Source organism: Geotrypetes seraphini, chromosome 6 (genome assembly GCF_902459505.1).
Source record: "Geotrypetes seraphini chromosome 6, aGeoSer1.1, whole genome shotgun sequence".
NCBI lineage: Eukaryota > Metazoa > Chordata > Amphibia > Gymnophiona > Dermophiidae > Geotrypetes > Geotrypetes seraphini.
In genome coordinates, this window is record NC_047089.1 from 53,307,675 (window position 1) to 53,329,024 (window position 21,350).

The window sequence follows — 21,350 nt, forward strand, 5'->3', positions numbered from 1 at the left end:
TAGCAATTCCTAATTTAAAAAAAAAAAAAATCTGTATTCTGGCATTGTTTTTAGCCATTTTTTCCTCAAGAAGAAATTCTTTCTTTTGTGTTTTTGCTTTATTTTAAAAAAGTCATCTTTAAAGTTAGGGTTCTGACCTTGCCTGAAGTTTAGCAGAAGAATCAATTTTAAAGCGTCTTGTCTGCCTTCTGTATGGACCATGCTCAACAACACAAGAGGTCTGTATGCATTGTGCTTAAATATCTTTCAGAGTCCAGACTGGGTATACTAATTCTATCTTTTACTCCTGCCTCAGGAGTCTCAAGGGCACCATCCTTGGTTCCCACTATTTTCAGCATTTATCTGACACCATTGCTCACCATCTTTCAATCATTAGACTTTACTTCCTATGTCTTTTCCGATGGCATTCATGTCCTCTGCACTTTGGATCCTACTGACCAATTCCAAATTCACTCCATAAACTCTAAACTAGTACATCTAACAGATTGGCCGGTTGCCAATAGACTACTACCCAACCTTAGCAAATCAAAATCATTACTACTCACCAAAGGTCACATTACAATACTGTCTATTCCTATCTTGCTTTCTTCTACACCTGTCCTTTTAGTTGCCTCTATTCGTCAAAAATTACAAAGACTAGGGGACACTCGATGAAGTTACAGGGAAATACTTTTAAAACCAATTGGAAGAATATTTTTTTTCACTCAGAGAATAGTTAAGCTCTGGAATGCATTGCCAGAATATGTGGTAAGACCGGATAGCATAGCTGGTTTTAAGAAAAGTTTGGACAATTTCCTGGAGGAAAAGTCCATATGCTGTTATTGAGAAAGATACGGAGGAAACCACTGCTTGCCCTGTATCAGTAGCATGGAATATTGCTACACCTTGGGTTTTGGCCAGCTATTAGTGACTTGGATTGGCTACCGTGAGAACGGGCTACTGGGTTTGATGGACCATTGGTCTGACCCAGTAAGGTTTTTTTTTTTCTTTTTTTGTTTTGTTTTTAATATATGTTTATTAACAGTGGTGGAACACAAACAACAATGAGTCAACAATGCAAGAACACAAAAGCATATACCCCTTAATTCATGATCTTATGATTTGACCTTATCTTTCTCACCCCAAATTTCAGCTGTTTTCTAATATTCATTCCACAAATTATGACTTATCTACTCCATATGTACCTTTTTACACCCCTTGGCCTAGTCTTAATCAAACTTAATTGCTGCAATTCTATTTACAAAGGCATTAAAGTGAAAGACCATAAGAGACTACAGATCATCCAGAAAACAACTATAAAATCATCAGACATCACAAATTCAATCATGTAACCCTGTTACTTAAGATTGTCCGTTGGCTCCCAATCAACTCATCATATCACCACAAGATCCACCTTCTAGTTTTCAAAATCCGTAATGTAGAAGCTCCTCTATACCTTTCCAATCATTTAACTCCTTACTGTCCCTCCAGAGCACTCAGATCCTCATAACAAACCCATTTAGTTGTGCCATTCTTTTGTGAGATTTTCTTAGACACTACATGCAATGCTGTTTTCTCAGTACAAAGCCCCAAACTAAGAAATATGCTCCCTTTTCTTCTTAGACTAGACATTTTTGGAAAAGTTTAAATCTGATCTTAAAACATTTATTTTTTCAGACGCATACTTATAACTCACTGCTTTTCTTCTCTTAATTGCTCCTGTGGTCATATGATTAGCCGAATGCAGATTCTACCTTTGTGTTTTCTTCCTCCCCCTATTATCCTTTCAAATTTTGTAGTTCTACCATTTTCCCTCACTGTCTTTCTCTAGATCATGTGCATATTACCTCCTTTAATAACTAGCCTATAAACTGTTCAGACATCTACTGATAAGGTGAGATATTAAGTCCCAGAATAGACTTGGAAACTTGGAAGAGACTAGTGGCTACTTCTATACCCTCTTTATGTTTGGCCTAACATAAGCACATCATCATAGTCTCACCTGAAGCCAAGGAGCAGTGCTTATAAAACCAGTGCAACACAGTAAGTGTGGTAAGCAGTGTGGGGGAGTACCAATTTGAGGGGATTTGCCAAAATGTACTACAAGCACCACTCTGTTACCGCTGCTGCATTGGCTCTGTCTGCCCTCATAGTTCTAATCTGTAAGCCACACAGTGAAGGAAGGTAGGCTGGCAGCTGTAGCCTCTGGGGGGTGGGTGGAGAAAGGGCATGAGCAAGAAACCCTGGCTCCATTCCTAAATGCTTGGATTCTTCTATGGAGCTTCAGCCTCAGCACAGTTCGCTTCAAACCTACATAGAACATTATGATACAGCGTGAGAGCTATTTAGTGCTATCTTTACTATTCTTGTGCAGCCTTTTGCACAATGAGCTCTTTGTATTCCAGTGCTGGTCACAGTTGCTGCTGAGTCTCATCTGTTTTCTTACCTCTTCTAGAACTGCAGCACTTGTTCCTACAAACATTTAATTTGTCAAAGTCTACTGTAAAGACTTGTCTATCGTACAGTAGCTATTGGAAGCCTTCAGGGGTACCTTCTTATTTGACCTGAGTTACCCCTGAGCAGAGAGAAGATGAGCTTTCTCAGAGCCTTATAGTATCTTTGCTATCTACATCCGATTTTGAATATGAGCCAGCATATTCTCTATCAGTGTTCTCTTTAGATTCCATCGCTTATCAGATGACAGGCTGTTTACACTTTTGATACTTGCCCTCCTTCATTTGATGATGCTGAGAAGGATTCTATGGGAATTCTATCTGATTTGTCTCTTCTACCCACCAGGGATGACTTTCCATATGCGGATATTTCTAATTCAGAATCCATTCAGAAGGTGGTTAAAATACCCTTTCCCCTGCAAGAAGATGTGGAACTGAGGGTGAATGTTCTCAGCCTCTTAAAATACATTGAGGCTCTAAAAGCAACAGTTGTGATTCCTATCCATGGCTTACTGCAAGCACCAATTCCATATGTGGCAGAATACCCTTACTATTCAGCCATTCTCTAAAAGGTGAGATATGAAGTATAAAGTTCAAGCAGCTCCTGGTTTCAGTCCAGTTTTCTCATGCATCTCTCATGGTTGAGGTAGCCCCAAGAAAAGCCAAGAAAGACAGGATTTTTCCACTGTGCCACCTGAATGTTCATGAATGCTAGATCACGTCACAAGAATGTTTTTCATGAGGTGGGGAGGTGGGGATGCTGTCATTAATATAGTAATGAAACAGCTATACATGGTCCAGTACATGCACACTGACTTCTGAAAAGTCCAAGTTTTCTTCTCAAGCCTGTCTTCAGAATCTTAAACACAGCTGCCACACTAGCAAAGTGCCCGGATTCTTAGTTATGGCTCTGTGCCTTCAGACTGCATGAGGATGTACATTCTGCATTGGCGGATATGCTCCCTTTCTGAAGACAATATCAGGGAGACTTAATATTGTAAAGCAAAGCTAGACAAATGTTTTGAGTGGAGGTCCTTCCAGATTTCTTAAATTTTCAGATATATACCAATCAATAAATGCCAAATCATACAATCTTTTTTTCTATCTTTGTTTCCTGGACATATTGTTTTTCTGTTTGTTTTGGTCCCATTATCTCTCTTCTGCTTTTCTTTTTTCCCCCCTCTATCCAGAGTCATCCTTATTTTTCCTCTCCTCCTCCCCTCCTTCTCTAGGTCCATTATCTCTTTGCATTTTGCTTCCTTCCTTCCCTCCCTCCCCTCCTTTTTTGGGTCCAATCTCACTTTCTCCACCCCCCTCTCTGCTCCTGGGTCCAAAATCTGTTCATTTGGCTTCATTCTTTCCCTCTCATTGTCCATTATCTCTCTTCATGCCCTCTGCCCCTGGGATCAACATCCCTTTATCTGGTTTCCTTGCCTCCCTCCTGTTGTCCAGTATACCTCTCTCCTTTCCCTCCCTCCTGTCCTCTTCTAGGTCCAATTTCTAATTGCATCTCTCCCTGAACACCCTCCTTTGATCCCAGGTCTGGTGCTCCCTACCTTAAATCATTTCCCTGCTCAGGTCTCCAGAAGTGGCAGTGATTCACACAGACCATCTGCCACTGAACCTAGAGACTTCTGTCTGCTGCACTCCACACTTGTAGAAGCAGAAGTTAGGTCAGAAGAGTGCAGGATGCAGCAGAGAGCAGGCTTTAAGTTCAGTGACAGATGGCCTTTGTGAATCACTGCCAGAGTTCTAGGCAGGGGAATTGATTTAAGATGGAGAGTGCTGGACCTGTGGCCAGAAGAGAGGGGTTTAACAAGAGGATTAGATTGCTCCTGCTGTAGCATCAGAGTAAAATGATCAAAAGGCACCTCCAGCAGTTCATATGGGGAGAGTTTGAGGGTCTGGACTGGGGAGCATGATCTGCCACTTGAGTAGCCCTCCTGTAAAGGATCGTTATTCCACCCTGCAGCATTTTTTTTTTTTTATTCAAGATTTTTGCGCAGGTGTTCAAGTTTTAACCAGTACTTAGACTTTACTTACTTGATGCTACACATTATAAAATAAGCCCAAAAGAAGTTACAATTAAACAAAACCCTATGTATTTTAATTAATTTTTGTATCTTCTGTCAATCCCCAACAAACTCTTCTTACATCTAAATGTGACCAGCTCAAACTACTTCAACCCAACACCAGTCCTTAATTATAAATATATATATATATATTTTTTAAAATGCCTTAAAATACTTTTTAAATTTCATTTCTATTTTGGAATCAACTGCTTGGAATTGGCTTCCACTAGAAATTAGGTTGACATCGGATATAACGGCCTTAAAAAATTACTGAAGGGATTTTTATTTATCAAATTATTTGAAAATTCTGTATAGTCAATGGGTGTGTTTTGATTGCTTTTGTACAGTCTTTACACAGAGCAAGTTTTGAATATAAGATAGAGCTAGTTGGTTGCAATTGAATTTATAGTACAGCCAATAGAAAAACAGCTGTACAAGCTAGCTGGTTAAAGGATGGATGAGGCTATTTCCAGCTTTTGGACAGTGGTGTTTGTGCTTATCAGATAAGGATGTAATGCAGAAACATATTTTTTTATGGCAGCCTGGTTTGTGTCAGCCTAAGAGTTTCTCAGGCTTAAGCAAAATATGCAGTTTAAATTGGTACAAATGTAGGGTTCCTTTTGACTTTTTTTTTTGGTTAAAAATGGCAGTATATCAGATAAAAATAAGTAACTGCACTAATGAATTTAGCACATGCTAATCATTAGCATATTCTAAATGTTAAGACACCAATAGGAATAAAATGGGCCTCTTAGTATTTAGTGTATGCTAATTGCTAGCATGTACCAAGTCTGTTAGTTCATCTCAGTAAAAGGAGTCCTTAGAAAGGTAATGCTAACTTTATTAGGTTACAGCCTGATCTTTCATCAGGATAGCTATATTTGCTTCAGTTTACATAAACTAACATCCCCATTTTACTATTTATCATATTTGTTTAGATTCAATAATCATCCATAACAAAAAGCTCAAGGTGATCTACAACAATTAAAACAATTTAAAATGTTTGTTTTTGTGGTGGTCAATCTGAACATATTGATTTCCTAAATCTTCTGGTAGCTGTATCTCATTAAGGATATAGTGGAATTAGAAAAGTTTTAAAGAAGGACAACCAGAATGATTAAAGGGATAGAACTTCTCTCTTATGAAGAAAGGCTTAAGACAGTGTCTCTCAAGCTGTGTGCCACAGCACAGTGGTGTACCATGAAGGATTCCAGAGTTTAACTTTATTTTTTTTAATTCTCTTCATAAGTATATACTAGAATAGATGACATGACATGTACATCACATACACAAGAGTCTGTCAATGTTATGAGTATTTGTGTGCTTAAGGATACAACCGCCCAGACAAGCATCATTCTTTGATGCGATTGGTCATTGAAAACTATCGGCAAGTAATTTTATTTTTTATACAGTAGTTATCCTAACTAGAGCAATAAAGCAATCAAGGCTTTGTTACCATTTTCTATCTTCTTAATCTTTGAGAACTTGGATTTTCAGCTCTGATAGAAATTAAATAAATTAAAAAAGAGAATGACTGCAGATGGTGGATGATGAAATGCTTGTTGCTTATTGAGCCACATTTTGAGTTAATTTGCACTCAAAACCAAACTCATCCATCACATTGATAAGCAATTCTGTTCTATCTACTTTCGTTTCACTACACAGTTACAATTACCCATACATAGCCTAAATAAATAACTCTCAAATTTAATTTTTTGTTGGTTTAGCAATTTTATCGTTTCAATTATTTTTTTTTAATCATTAAATGTTAATTGAAAATTTTAAAATATAAAACAGAAATGTGGATATCTGTGACATCGTAATTACAAAACAGCAATAAACTCAAGGAACAATCAGCAGACCAAGAAAGCACAAGAAACAAAACCACCAATACAACCATATTCTTGATACCCACCCTCAAACAGAACCCCACATCCCCTCCCCAAACCCCAAAACCTAAAGCACACCAATGAGGGACCTCCTGTTGTTTCTTCAGGAGTGCACCACAATCAACAGCTCCCCTCCCCCACCCACACAGGTAAACTCAAAGCAAGGAATCTACTTTGTCCATTATCAAAGTCTAAGTCCGGGTATATGTATAGTAATAGCCATGTCATTTTGCAATGGAAAGTTCCATAAGACTAATGGTCCGAAGTTTTAAGGTCCACTCCAACTTGATAGGTGCAGCCAGCTGTTTCCAATGGTTGGCAATCAAACATTTAACTGCGGCCAAACCCCATCATTTAAGTTTAGTTTGCCAGGTATGTAAGCACACATTATAAAGACCTAGTAAACAAACCTGTGGAGTAAGGCAGAAGGATTTGCAGCAACTGAGACAGACAGCCCACCACTTGTTTCCAAAAGGGTTTCAATACAGGGCACACCCACCAAATATGTAAAAAGGTCTCCGAGGCCACCCCACATCTCCAGCACAAAGCTGAAGCTCCCGGGAATATACGGTGCAGACGCACCGGAGTGAAATACCACCTGGTAAACACCTTGTAAGCATTTTCTTGAATAAGAACACAGGAGGATGCCTTTCCCACTTCAGTACAAATCGTGGCCCACTCCCGATCAGAAAAAGTACAGCTCAAATCTGATTCCCATGCCCTTTGGTAGGTAGATGGAAAAGGAAGGGAGCCCCGAAAATATTGGTAAAGAACCGAGATAGGTTTAGGAAGACCCCGTAGAGTGAACCACACGTGTGCAAAAGGATCAGAGGAGCAAGAGGACCCCTATCCCTAATAAAATGGCGAATTTGGGAGTAAATAAAAATCCCTTCAAAAAACTTGAGGAACACACTGAAATCCTCAAAGTATAGGATATAGCATGAATCCAGACAAACTATATACCAACCAAACAGTTGAGTTAAGAGATTATTCGGATCTCAAGTGCTCACAGTTATATGCCAATTGAACAAGTCTTAGCATATAGCTATCATGTGAGTTATCATCGGTCCTTTAAACTCTTATAGTGTAATTTAATTTAATTTATTCCATTTGTAAATCTAGGTTGTTATGCTATTGAACATAAGAACATAAGAATTGCCTCTGTTGGGTCAGACCGGAGGTCCATCGTGCCCGGAAGTCCGCTCACGCGGCGGCCCCTCAGGTCCAGGACCTGATAGTGCTTCTACCCTAAAACTCACATACGCTTTTTGCTTATGTCCTGTAGAGTACCTTCTATCTATACCCTGCAATCCCCTTCGCTTCCAGGAAGTCATCCAGTCCCTTTTTGAAACCCAGTATAGTACTCTGTCCTATTACCTCCTTTGGAAGCGTGTTCCAAGTGTCCACCACCCTCTGAGTGAAGAAAAACTTCCTTGCATTCGTTTTGAATCTGTTCCCTCTCAGTTTTTTGAATGACCTCTTGTTTTTGTTGTCCCTCTGAAGTCTGAAGAATCTGTCCCTCTCCACTCTCTCTATGCCTTTCATGATTTTATACGTCTGTATCATGTCTCCTCTCAGTCTCCGCTTTTCCAGGGTAAAGAGCCCCAGTTTGTCTAACCTTTCGGCATATGAAAGGTTCTCCATTCCTTTTATCATCCTAAAGTTAAAGTTATTCAAATACTTAGCTCGGGTGTTGATTCTTAACCCGGCCTGTTGAGAACTGGACAACTGGACGACGGAAGATCTCTGTTTCACTCTCATTGAAAATGACAGAGCTTCTTCAGGAACAGTGCAGTTTGTCGGCACTGTTTATTTCTTAAACGCTGATTTGAGAAAGGCACTCCCAGTATGAGGTAGCCCAAGACGCTGATCACAAAGAACCTACGGGCGTCTTGCTTCACTTCCGGAATTCCGCGCACTGGCCCCAAACTGCAGTGGGCCCGCACTAGCACAATAGAAGCAGGTATTTCAGCTCCATCAGCTCGCAGCAGGTGCTCGCAAAAATCATGCACCACCACCTTGCAGTCTCGATAAGCCTTGATTTCAGGGATTCCCTTGAAGCGCAAGTTACAGCGCCGAGATCGGTTCTCTAGGTCAGTGTTTTTCAACCGCTAGTGTGCCGCGAGATGTTGCCTGGTGTGCCGTACGGTGCAGACACTGATTAGGCCTCAGGCCGGGTCCCACACGCGCTCCCATGAGACTCCCGCGGTCCCCGCTGCTGTTCGATCTTCTGCTCTGACGCAACCGGAAACAGGAAGTTGCAGCAGAGCAGAAGATTGAACACTGAGCAGCCGCGCGTGCATGGCTCTTTGGGAAAGTGTGCATGTCGCCGAAAAACAAAACTTACAAACTAAGGTGAGGTGAAGGGAGAGAGCTGGCTAAACAGTAGGATCGATTGGGCAGGCGAGTGGTGGCTGCGGGGACCGTGCGATCGCTCGTGTTCCCGGCTCAAATTGGAAGGAGGGAGTGAAAGGGAAAAGGATTCTGGGCCAAGGGGATGAAGACGGAAAGAAAAACCCACAGCAGGAAAGAAAGGGAAGGACAGGCAGGTGAGCCAGATGCTAGAAGGCAGGGGGGGGGAAGAAAGAGGGAAAAAAGCTAGATGGGGTGAAAAGAAGAGACACACTGGTATGGAAGAGGAAGATAGGGGAACTCTGGACACAGGAAGGTAACAGAAAGAGGGGAAATTATGTGCATGGGGCATAGGGACAGAGACATAAAGGGGACATGCCATGGGGATGGTATATGGACACAGGGGGGGGGGGCAATGACAGATACATAGGGGAGATATTAGAAATGGAGAAAAATAGGAGCACAGAAGCGAGATGGTTTGTGGGGATGGGACAGGGACCGAGCTCGCAGGCTCCAGTGGCTTGCACAAATTACATTGTAACATGCCATGAAAATAAGAGGGAGGAAGGTAGATAGATAAGCCACGTGAGAGGAGCTGAAGGGTAGTAGAAAGGAACAGATGGTAAAGGAGGGAGGGAAGGGTGGTGGTGGAAAGGAATAGGACAGACATTGAAGGAGGGTGGAGAGGAACAGACCCCAAAGGGAAATGTGGAAGACAGAGTGGGAAGAAGACAGATGCTAGACTATGGGGGAGCGGAGGGAAGAAGATGGGTGCTAGACCAATTGGGGGGGGGGGGTGAAGGGAGAGGCACAGTAACAGCAAATGGAAGACGTAGAGAGAAGACACACAGTGGATGGAAGGAATTGAATGAGAAGATGTGGAAAGCAGAAACCAGACGACAAAGGTAGAAAAAAAAATTATATTTATTTATTTATTTTTTGCTTTAGGATAAAATAGTATATTAGTTGTGTTGATAAAAATTTATAAACAAAGCCCTGCCAGCTGAACATCTCTTTCTCTAGTTCAGCAGCAGGAACTTTGATTTATAAGAAAGGAATAAGCTAAATATTACAGTAGTAAGGCTTATATGGATGCAGTGGGGATGGTGACGGGGCGGTGAATGGGATGGCAGTGGCGGTGATGGGGCGGTGAAAGGGATGGCGGTGACGGTGACGGGGCGGTGAAGGGAACAGCTGTTGACGAAGAGCTACGTGTGTGTCTTTCTTCGATTCCAGCCAGAATATCAGCTTTGTGTTCAGCCAAACAGGCCCAGGTTTTCGCACTGAATAAAGTATTTTATAATTTTTCACTATTCTGTTTACTTAATATTTCATAATAAAGTAATTATAAAATACTTTCTTTGTGTTTATTTGATTCTTATTCAAGAGAATTACTTTATATATAGTCAATATAGGCACAGAGTTAAATTTTTAAACATTTTCTAATGGTGGTGTGCCTCGTGATTTTTTTCATGAAACAAGTGTGCCTTTGCCCAAAAAAGGTTGAAAAACACTGCTCTAGGTCTTCAACCTGATTCTGGAGATCCTGAAACTCAGTGGAGAGGCGATCCATGTTATCTTTATTGGCGGACACTGAGGTAGAAAGTGTTTCCATGTGATCCTCTGAAGCTGACACTTGCTCCCAGCTCACTGACCTCCGATTGGAGCTCCGCTAATTCCGCCTTCACATTGACTCAAACCCCAATGATCTCTGCTTTCAGCTCCTGAAACCATGCGGTCATAGATTTCTTAGGCGCCTTGTATTCATCCCCATCTGGTCAGTAATACCCTCATCTTCGGACTCCGAGTGGGTCGACGGGCCCGCCGCCATCTTTTTTTATCTCCACCGCTCCTCCAGACCCCTCGGAGCTCATTTTGTCCTCGGCCTCGCCAAAATATTTAAATTTTTCAAGTCGTTTTTGAGTCGCCATGATAAGGGGAGCCCAATTTTCCCACGATACCGGCAGAAAACGTACTCTGAAAGCTCAATGCACAATGTTTCACAAAAGCCCCAACAAAGCTCCTGCCCTAAGCAGCCATTTGGCAGATGATGTCACTATCCTCCTCATTTCAATTATTATGTGTCGCGAAAAACATTTGCTCCGTTTATTGTGCTGCAAAAAATATTTGCTCTGTTAAGTGTACCGGAACTAAAAAAGTTTGAGAGACACTGGCTTAAGAGACTACTCTTGTTTGAAAAAGAGATGATGGAGAGGGGATATGATAGGTTGATTTATATTCTGAAATAAATGGTGTAGAATAGGTAAAAATAATCAATTTTTTATTCTTTCAAAAAGTATAAAAACTAAGGGACATTCATTACTTATCGTACTTTCAAAACAAATAATAGGAAATACTTTTTCACTCAACAAATAGTTAAGCTCTGGACAGGAAGGTCCTCCAAGCCACCAACGCGATTTCTCCCTGCTGCTTCCCCGAGCCAGGCCTGGCACGTAGAAGCGCCGGGCCCACAAGACTTCACTTCCGATGTCAATTCTAATGTCGGGGAGGAAGTTCCAGGCCATCCAGGCAGTGATTGGCTGGCCCAAAACTTCCTCTCCGGAATTGACATCGGAGGTAAAGTTTTGTAAGTCCGATGCTTGTACTTGCCAGGCCTGGCTTGGGGAAGCAGCAGGGAGAAAAAGATCGCAAAGGCAATGCGATCAATTCGCGTTGCCTTTGCGATCTACTGGTCGATCGCGATCGACCATTTGGGCACCCCTGCCTTAGTCTCTTGCTGGGCTCCCCATAGGGATGCTTTACAGACCTGGTTTCCCTGGACTCTGGAGGCTTGGGCCATCATGGATTGGTGGCTTCTCCTGCAGTCGCTTTGCAAGGATGTTCTGCTCCGTATTACTTCTTGGATCATGGTGATGACAGTTGCCAGTCTTCAAGGCTGGGGATCCCACTGCAATTGTTGTCCCATCCAGGACACCCTCTCAGAGGAAAGAGTCAATCAAGCGTTTGGAGCTGAGAGCCATTTGGCTGGCTCTGATACAATTGCAGAAGACTGGAGAGCCAAGCGGACAGGGTCTTCTCCAACAATGTGATGGCAGTAGCCTATATCAATCGCCAGGGAGGGACCAAGAGCACCCTTCTGGCTCAGAATGCCTCCCTGCCTTTTTCTGTGGCAGAACATCACCTCCAGGCATTATCATCAGCGCATGTTCTGGAAGTTGACAATATTCAAGCCAATGTCCTCAGCAGACGGACTTTGGATCCAGGTGAGTCGGCCCTGTCCTCAGCAGCATTCTGAGCCATAGTGCGGCGACTGCATGGCCATGGCAAAGAACAAGAAAGTGAATCATTTCTTCAGTCAAAGATCCGAGCCCGGAAACAAGGGTCTTGATGCTCTAGTGCAACCGTGGCCTCAGGAGCTTCTCCTGCATGTCTTTCCTCCCTGGCCCATGATAGGCAGAGTCATTTGGCAGATCATGGCCCATGTGGGCTGCGTCATTCTGGTGACTCCAGATTGGCCTCACAGACCATGGTACACAGATCTGATGCATCTTCGCAAGGGTCGTGGCCTTTGGCTGAGTGCCAGTCCGGACCTTCTTATGTACTGTCCGGTCTGCATGGAGAACCCAGATCTATCTCTTTGCTCTTATGGCATGCCTCATGAGTGCAGCCTTAGAACACAAAGGCTAGTCTAATGTGGTCATTGCCACTCTTCTCAAGTCTAATAAGTCATCTACAGTTTCTGCTTATGCTTAGGCATGGAAGGCTTTCCAACACTGGTGCACTCAGGACCAGGTGGAGCCTTATTCGACTTCAATCCCGGTGATCCTCGCCTTTCTTCAGGCTGGTCTTGATAAAGGCTTCACTGTGGCATTTCTTTGGGTCCAGCTGGCTGGGCTCTCTTGCTTTAGAGCCTGGGATCGTTCCTTTTTGGCATCTCATCCTGATGTTACTAGATTTTTTACGGGGGCTCTGTGCATCAGACCACTGGTTAAGCCGCTGTTCCCTTCCTGGGACCTCAACCTGGTGCTCTCTAGCCTCACCATGGCTCCCTTTGAGCCCTTTGGGATGCTTCCCTCTTGGACTTGATGCTCAAGACCATGTATTCTGGTCCCTATTACCTCAGTGCAGTGTGTCTCAAAACTTCAGGCTCTTTCTTGTAGGGATCTGTTCCTTCGCATCTCGGAGACTGGTGTTTCCCTACATACGATTCTTTCCTTCCTGCCAAAGGTGATTTCAGCTTTCCATGTTAATCAGGAGATGTGTTTGCCTGTTTTTCAGCCTACTGTTTCCAGGACACAAGATTACCTTTTCAAGAAACTTGATATGTGCAGAATGCTTCACTATCAGGAGGTCACTAACGAATTTCATCCCTCTGTTCATCTGTTGTGCTGACTCTTTCGGTTAAGCGAGGTGCTTCCATTTCCAAGGTCATGATTTCCAGATGGATCTGTAGGGCCATTTTGCAGCCTATATTCTTTCTGGGAAGCAGTCTCCCATTTCCATCAAGTCACATTCTTCCAGGAGTGTGACTTATTTGTGGGCCAAAGTTAGAACAATCTCCCCTGAGGAGATCTGCAGGGCACAACATAGTCCTCTTTTCATATGTTTGCCAAGTTTTACAGAGTGGATGTGGCAGCAAGACAGGATTCTGCCTTTGGTCCTTGGTCTTAAGGGCCAGTGCAAGCCCACCCTAGCTTTTTGGGGACTACTTTTTTATGTCCCATCTGTCTAGAATGTCTCATCTATTTGCACATGGAAAAAGAGATTATGTATTTTTCCTGGTAAACATTTTTTCCAGTAGATGGGTGAGACATTCTAGACTCCCGCCTGTCCTTCCTGCGCCGCCTACTGTACTTGGTTGTTTATGCATCATCCAAGTTGTTTCTTGGATGCATATCAGCCCTTGGGGGCTGAAGAAGTGTACTTGCATATATGTTTATGAGCTTCTTTGAGGCCTTTGTTGGTTGTTCACAGTTGATGTCCTCCCGGATTTGTAAAGCGCTGCCGTCCTGCCTTATGACCTGGTGGACTGGGAAAGGAGGGATTCCTCCCATCTACTGCTCGATGGACTCTGTCAAATTTTTTTACCTTCCTCCCCGCATATCTTTTTGAACTCCTGGTGGTCCAGTGGAGTATCAGGCAGGAGAGAGCTTTTCGCGCTCCTGCCCAGCGCTGATCCCCGCAAGAAACTGGTAGGCAGCCATTCAGGGAGTAGCTCAGGGCCGGGCAGGAGCACAATAAACTCGCTCCTGCCTGGTACACCACTGAGCCATGAGAACTTGAGGCAGCCATTCTGGGAGGGGCTCAGCACAGGGTAGGAGTGCAGAAAGTTTGCTCCTGCCCAATACACTGCTGGACCACCAGGGATTCAAAAAGGCAGGAGGGAGGTAATAAAATTGACAGAGTCCACCGGGACAGGAGATGGGAGGGATCCTTTCTTCCCAGCCTACCATTGGACCACCAGGTCATACGCCAAGCTTGGTAGAGATCTGCAGGACATCGGAGAGAGGGGGGACAGGATACAGGGCAGGGAGGTGGGACAGGGTGGAGAGCCTGGCATGGGAGGGAGGGGGGTTGAGTGCAGAGCCTGTCAGGGAAAGAAGTGAGGGGGCAGGGCACTGATCCTGCAGAGCAAATTAATATTAACCTCTCCCCCGGTCTTATATTCGAGTCAACCTTTTTCCTCCTTTTTTGGGGGGGAAAGGGTACCTTGTCTTATACTCGGATCGATTTATATGCTCATATATATGGTACCAGGGTAAGTACATAATCTCTATCTGATGGCCATAATTTCAGCAGTATCTGTCAAAGGAAATAGCAGAATGGAAATTTGCATACATAATATGAAAAATCCATGGAAGATTGTTACAGCTTATGTTAATACAATTTGTTTTACTTACTTTTGGTATGCCACACTTTATTAAACTTACAGAAGAATTAATGGTTTATTGGGATTTTTGGTACAGTAGTTCATCAAAAGTATATGCACTGGATTTAGTCTCCCTGTGCTAATAAACAAGCAGAGAAATATTTTCCATGACACAATAGTCATTACAGACGGGCTTAGTTTGATTTTTTGCTGTTGCATTTCGAACACAGTTAACATTTTATCCTTACATTGCAGTTTTGTTTTGTTTTTTAATATAGATGCATTTATATAATTTTCATTTACAACTGATACAAGATAACCAAATGGTATATTTTCTTTTCAGGGTGATTTATAATTGCTGGCTTCCAAAAGTGAAGCATCAGAGTACAAGCTTTGAAAGTTTTGGGATTATTTTCTGAAGCATTTGGGACATAAGTAAGTTGTGTGGTGAAAAGACTATATTATACTTAAACAAAGAATCCATAAGGAATTTGGTGCCTTTTATTATAATATAGTATAACATTCTACTTTTTGTATGCAGTATATGAAAAAGTCTTAAAATAAATAGAAAATAGGAATACAGTAAAACATCAGGGGCTTTCAAGTTAGGGGCAATCAACCTTCTTTTTATTATTGATGGACTCAACATGGCTGTGTTTTGGCATTACAGCCTGGGTTAGTCAGTTTAATTTTTTTATACATAATTTGCAAATCAAAAATACCCAATCAGAGTTTAAACCAATGTTGTTAAACTTCAAGTCTTCACACCGACCGGAAAACACAGTGCATCAAACAGTCACCAGTGCCCCAAGCCACACCAAAATGAAACCTTGCACATGTGTACTGCAAAGATTCGGTCTGCTTTTAAATATCATTCCCAAAGAGTTTGTCTTCCCATTCTAAAACTGTAAAGTTACCCAGTTCCAGCCTGGTGCTTTTTTTTCCTATTGTCTTTGTGGTGTGTACTTTGATTCACTCTCTGCATTGACATTTAAAATAAGTAATCAGAAAAACTATTTCCACAAGTTTGCTTCAATAACTTAATTTAAATAAATAAATAAAACTACAAAAATACTAAATAAAATGCACAAAGTGCTTTTAAAGTGCTCTTAAAATATCATAAAGTGCAGTAGTACCATCAAATGTACCAGCGCTGGTTGTAATGAGGGACCATCATTGCACTACAATGTCCCTCTTTCTGCCTTCCAAAAACAATAAATATAATATAATATGATGTTGTAAAATACTTTCATTACTTATCTGATTAAAACAGAAGAGACTCGAGTTTGGAGGCAGATTATGGTAGTGGTACAGCATTGAAATCAATTCATTCAATTAATTATAATGTGAAAGCTCTAAATAAACCCTGTGTTCTGTTAAAAGCTGGCCGGCTTTTAACAGAGCCCTCCCACCATGAGCCTGACATATCTCCAACTCTGAAGCCTCCAAAAACAGCGGTGACAGGCATCAGCTCTGAACGGGCTGCTTCGCAGCCTCCCCGCTAGGGCCTTCTCTCTGATGATGCCGTCAACTCTGCTGTCTCACTGAGTGACGCGGCAGAGAGAAGGCTCCGGCAGGGAAGGCCGCGAAGCAGCCCGTTCAGAGCTGCTGCCGCCTCTGCTGTTTTGTAAGCTTCGGGATTGGAGGTATGTCAGGCTCATAGTGGGAGGGTCAGTGGGTGTTCCACTGCACAGGGGGATGGATAGGGAGGGATAGAAAGACGCTGCAGAGGGAAGACCCGATCAGTAGCACTGCTGCTCTTTTTGGAGGCCTTGGAGCTGCTGCACAAGGGGATAGGTGAGAGGCGAGGAAAGATGCTGCATGGGGGGGGGGGAGAGAGAAAGGAAAGAGGAAGAATTGGAGGTTGGAGGAGAGGAAGGGAGAGATGATTGTATGTAAATGGGGGAAAAAAAGACATTCCCCTCCAAATAAGCCCTAGTGTGTTTTTTGGAGCACAAATTAATATAAGACCCTGTTTATTTTGTGGGGAAGCATGGTAGCCATGTTGTTGGATCAAAGTGACCAAATCCCAGGTATGCTAGTCAGTCTTGATGCCAAAATGGTGTTTGGTAATGTGAATTGTGAATTTTTGTTTACGTCTTTGATATTTGTGGGGTTGGGGGGATGGTTTTATTCAGCTGTGCAACTTTTATACACAAACCCAACAGCAAATAACCTGGTCAATGGGATTCGGACCCCATTGTCCCCTATCCAATGTGGAACATTTCAGGGATGTCCCCTATCACCCCTTTTGTTTGTATTTTATTTGGAACCCTTCTTACATATTATTCAGTGGGATATGGACATCTTGGGGCTGCCATTGGGTTCATGGACTCTGAACGTCCTGGCATATTCTGATGATGTGCTGCTTACCCTAGCTGAGCCACCAGTCTCACTATCTCATTTGCTCAGTGCACTTGCTGAGTACAGCTTCTATTTGGGACTCACTTTAAATCTGCATAAATCTAGGGCACTACTACTACAGGTTTTTGTGAAACATACTTGGTTAGGCAATTTTCCTTTGATCTGGGCAGAGGATGAGATCAAGTATTTGTGTATCCTTATACCACAAGATTTAACTACCTTGCATCCCCTCTGAAATTATCTTTATGTGAAAACATTCATCCACTTGAGATCTCACTCCTTTATTTAAGTTCTGATGTACCTTAAAAACATGTATAGTAAAACCTTGGTTTGCGAGCATAATTCGTTCCGAAAACATGCTTGTCATCCAAAACACTCGAATATTAAAGCAAATTTCCCCATAAGAAATAATGGAAACTCCACAAGCCAAAATCTTTAATACAAAATATTCTATGTACTCGTATTGCAAGACCTTGCTTAAGTTAAAATTTAATAAAATGTGTTGCTTGTCTTGCAAAACACTTGCATACCAAGTTACTTGCAATCCAAGGTTTTACTGTATCTATAAAATGAATAATAAATATATTTACAATATTATAATAACTATTTGCTATTTTAAATCATAAAGGACAGGCAAAATAAAGATGATAGAAATATTTAGAATCAGTGACTAAGTGTAAATTGCTTGCATAAAAAATGTTCAAAATAAAGGTTTCTTTGGAAATAAAATTCACACATCAGAAATTAACTGGTACAAACACACTCTTTAAAAAAAAAAAAATTATTTATTCATTTTAAAACTGACAAACAAGTGATTAATATTAAAACATTACATTACTAATAAAATATACAGCACTTGACACACTCTTTATCCTATAGGCTAATGCTTAGTCAGTCATACCCAGGTAATTGCAAAGTTTAACTATACAACTTGGAGATATCTGAAGAAACAGAGTTGTTCTTCTCTAAGGCAGTGCTGGCTCCAAAGGCGCAGGTGTTCATGAGTTGGCAAGAGGTCAGATGAGTCTAGAAGCTAAGAGCAGGAAAGGCCAGGTCCTTTCCTACTAAAAATGTTCATCTTTTGTGTCAGTAATCTTCTGTGACAGTAATGCAAGATGTTTTAATAACATTTTAGAAGACAATAGGCTGGAGAAACTACAGGAATGTCTTTGACATCATTCAAGTGGCATTCACAGACTTATAGCTCCACAGTCTTTTTGTCTTATTGGCAATTTTTGAAATTCAGGGCTCCATCTAGTCTTGTGACTTTAATTCTGATGAGTCTGGTTCAGTCTTGAGGTTGTGTTGCATCAGCTGATACCAGGGCACTGGTCTTGTTCAGACAAGCATGCCTGGGCATGTTTCTCATTATAACACCAATCTTAGAATTGTCTCTTTAATGTAAATCATAAGGTACTGCAGGATTGTTGACCTCCTTCAAGTATCCCACAGGTATACTTAGTCAACTCTGATATGGTGGCAGGGGCTTGAACCCTTACATTGTGTCCTGCTGTCCTCTGAGAACAGTTGATACATATGAATAACTTTGCTTTCTTAGTGATTTTGAAAATGTATCTGCATTTATTAATATGTGGCTGTTGCTTCAACTATATACTGCAAAAGAATTGCATCATTGTATAATCTTGCTAAGTATACACATCATTTGTTAAGATAATAGTTAAATCATTTACGTTGGATGCATTGATTAAATACTCTCTGTATTCTTTTTTTTGTTTAATTTTCTACAGGCGTAAGGTTGAAATCATGCACACCCACAGTCTATTTACACTTCTTGGAGAGAGGCTAATGCTCCATACAAACACCTTGACCATAACAACATATAACACTCTTTACGAGGTATCAAATCTTTTAAATAACTTTTTACTCAGAGTATGAATTACTGCTAACCATTTGATTTGTAAAACCTGTATCTACATTAAATCAGCAGGTTTGAATTAAAGCCATTCTGACCATTTTTATTCTGAGCCAACATGATTGAAATTATAACCTTTCTTTGTGCTTTTTTTTGGTCAGTTTATGTGGATGAAAATTTTATCTTATGTTAATTTACAGTGCTTAGAGGAACAATTCATACCTCCTTCACATGATCTTTTAGATTGGAACATATTGAATTTAACATTAACATTTATATTCTTATGTGCATGCTTGACAAAAATACCCCCCTTTTACTAAGTCTGACAGTGTGGGCCAACACGGTAGATGCTCTTAACACTTATAGGAATTGAATGGGTGTTGGAGCATTTGCCGTGTGGCACTTAGCTTTGCAACTTAGTCTTGTTTTTCCATGTATTACCCCCATCCTCCTATGTACCTAAAGCCTTCTTGATGACACCAGACTTGATGATCTTAATATTTTGTAATCTTTCTTCTTCCTTTCCATAAGTGGGTAGGACTCTCAAAAAAGCTTCAGTTTTTACAAAAGGTTTTAACCCCTCCCCCATCTCAAAAGCTTACTGTGCTGAAAGTGTGATATTGTTAGCCAGGTCATTTGTTTCCAGGTGGATAACAACATCAATGTTAGAATTCTTACTTTCTTCCCTGATATCATCGACACTCTCACCCAACGAATGCCTTCTGCACCCCTCTCTTTCAGGAGGTTTTGGGCAAGTTGAAGTGAGTATCCTACTATCATAAACATAGGTTCACTCCTTCTGCTCCTGCTCACCCCAATCAGCCAGTTCAACCCCAGTGTGCTCATTCACCTTAGCAGCTTGCACAAAAGGCCCAACTGGCTCCCCAATCAAAACAGGTACAAATTTTTGACTGGTTCCAGCAGAGCATTCCCACAACCAAAGTAACTGTACCAGATGACCTTCCAGTAGGAAAGAAGATGAGTTTTTTTTTCTCAGGAAAGATGTTCCCTTATAACCTCTGACCAGTGAGTTTTATAAGTTTAAATGTGGGTGACTTCAATTATCCGGGGATAGACTGGAACCTAGGCACCTCCGTCTATGGTAAGGAGACCTGGATGCTGTAGGTGATTGCTTCCTGGAACAACTTGTCAAGGAAAATACGAAAGGAAATGCGATTCTGGACTTAATTTTAAATGGCTACGAGGGCCGGTGCAAGGTGTAGAAGTAGAAGGTCACTGGGAAGCAGTGATCACAATATGATCCGCTTCAACCTGGACAAGGGGGCGAAACATCAATCCAGAACGACGGCCATGGAACTGAACTTCCGAAAATTGAATTACGAAGGGATGAGACTCATGATGGGGAAGAAGATTAAGAAGAGGATGAGCACTGTAAAAATGCTAGAGCAAACATGGTCCCTTTTTAAGGACACAGTTACCGAGGCGCAAAATCTATATATACCACTTATCAACAAGGGATCCAAGAGGAAAAAGAACAAGGAACCGGCGTGGCTCACTGTAGCAGTGAAGGAAGCGATCAGAGACAAGAAGACATCGTTTAAGGAATGGAAAAGATCAGAAACGGACGAAAACTGGAAAAAACACAAACAACATCAAAGCTGGTATCATAAGGCGATAAGAGGGCCAAAAGAGACTATGAGGAAAAAATAGCCAAGGAGGCAAAAAACTTTAAACCATTCCTTCGATATATTAAGGGGAAACGACTCGCGAAGGAAATGATGGGGCCATTGGATGACCATGGAATAAAGGGAGTCCTAAAGGAGGACAAAGCCATCGCTGACATACTGAACATATTTTTTGCATCTGTACTTACCGAAGAGGACATACACAACATACTGGAAGCCGACAGGCTATATGCAGGAAACGAAGACGGGAAACTGACAGGGATGACAGTCGCACACTGCAGGCAGATTCATAGGCTTAAAAATGATAAATCCCCGGGACCGGATGGCATCCAACTGAGGGTAATAAAGGAACTGAAAGGGGCTATAGCTGAACTGTTTCAACTAAAAGCCAATCTGTCGAGAAAGGTTTGAGGGGAGATCCGGGAAACTACAGACCAGTGAGTCTGAACTCAGTACCGGGAAAGATGGTAGAGGCTATGCTAAAGGGCCGCATCATTGATCACCTTGACGGACACGATCTGATGAGGACCAGCCAGCAAGGCTTCAGCAAAGGAAGATTGTGCTTGACGAACTTGCTTCACTTCTTTGAGGGAGTAAACAGGCAGATAGACAAGGGTGACCCGGTCGCCATTGTATATCTGGATTTTTAGAAGGCGTTCGACAAGGGTCCGCATGAATGACTACTTCAAAAAAAATTGCGAGTCATGGAATCGGGGGTGATGTACTCACGTAGATTAAAAACTGGTTGGCAGATAGGAAACAGAGAGTTGGAGTAAATGGACAATACTTGGACTGGAAAAGTGTCACGAGTGGAGTGCTGCAGGGCTCGGTGCTTGGACCTGTACTCTTCAACATATTTATAAACGACCTGGAAATTGGTATGACGAGTGAG

General features: G+C 41.9%; 1 protein-coding gene across 1 annotated transcript in view; it reads left to right on the forward strand.

The window, feature by feature from the left end:
* The window catches only part of NBEA (neurobeachin), an 812,633-nt gene that overhangs the window by 149,037 nt on the left and 642,246 nt on the right, over positions 1-21,350 (forward strand). Inside the window, 4 exon segments of the mRNA XM_033948014.1 lie at positions 2,488-2,526; positions 14,953-14,983; positions 14,985-15,010; positions 18,688-18,796. Of these exon segments, the coding sequence (XP_033803905.1) occupies positions 2,488-2,526; positions 14,953-14,983; positions 14,985-15,010; positions 18,688-18,796 (205 nt within the window).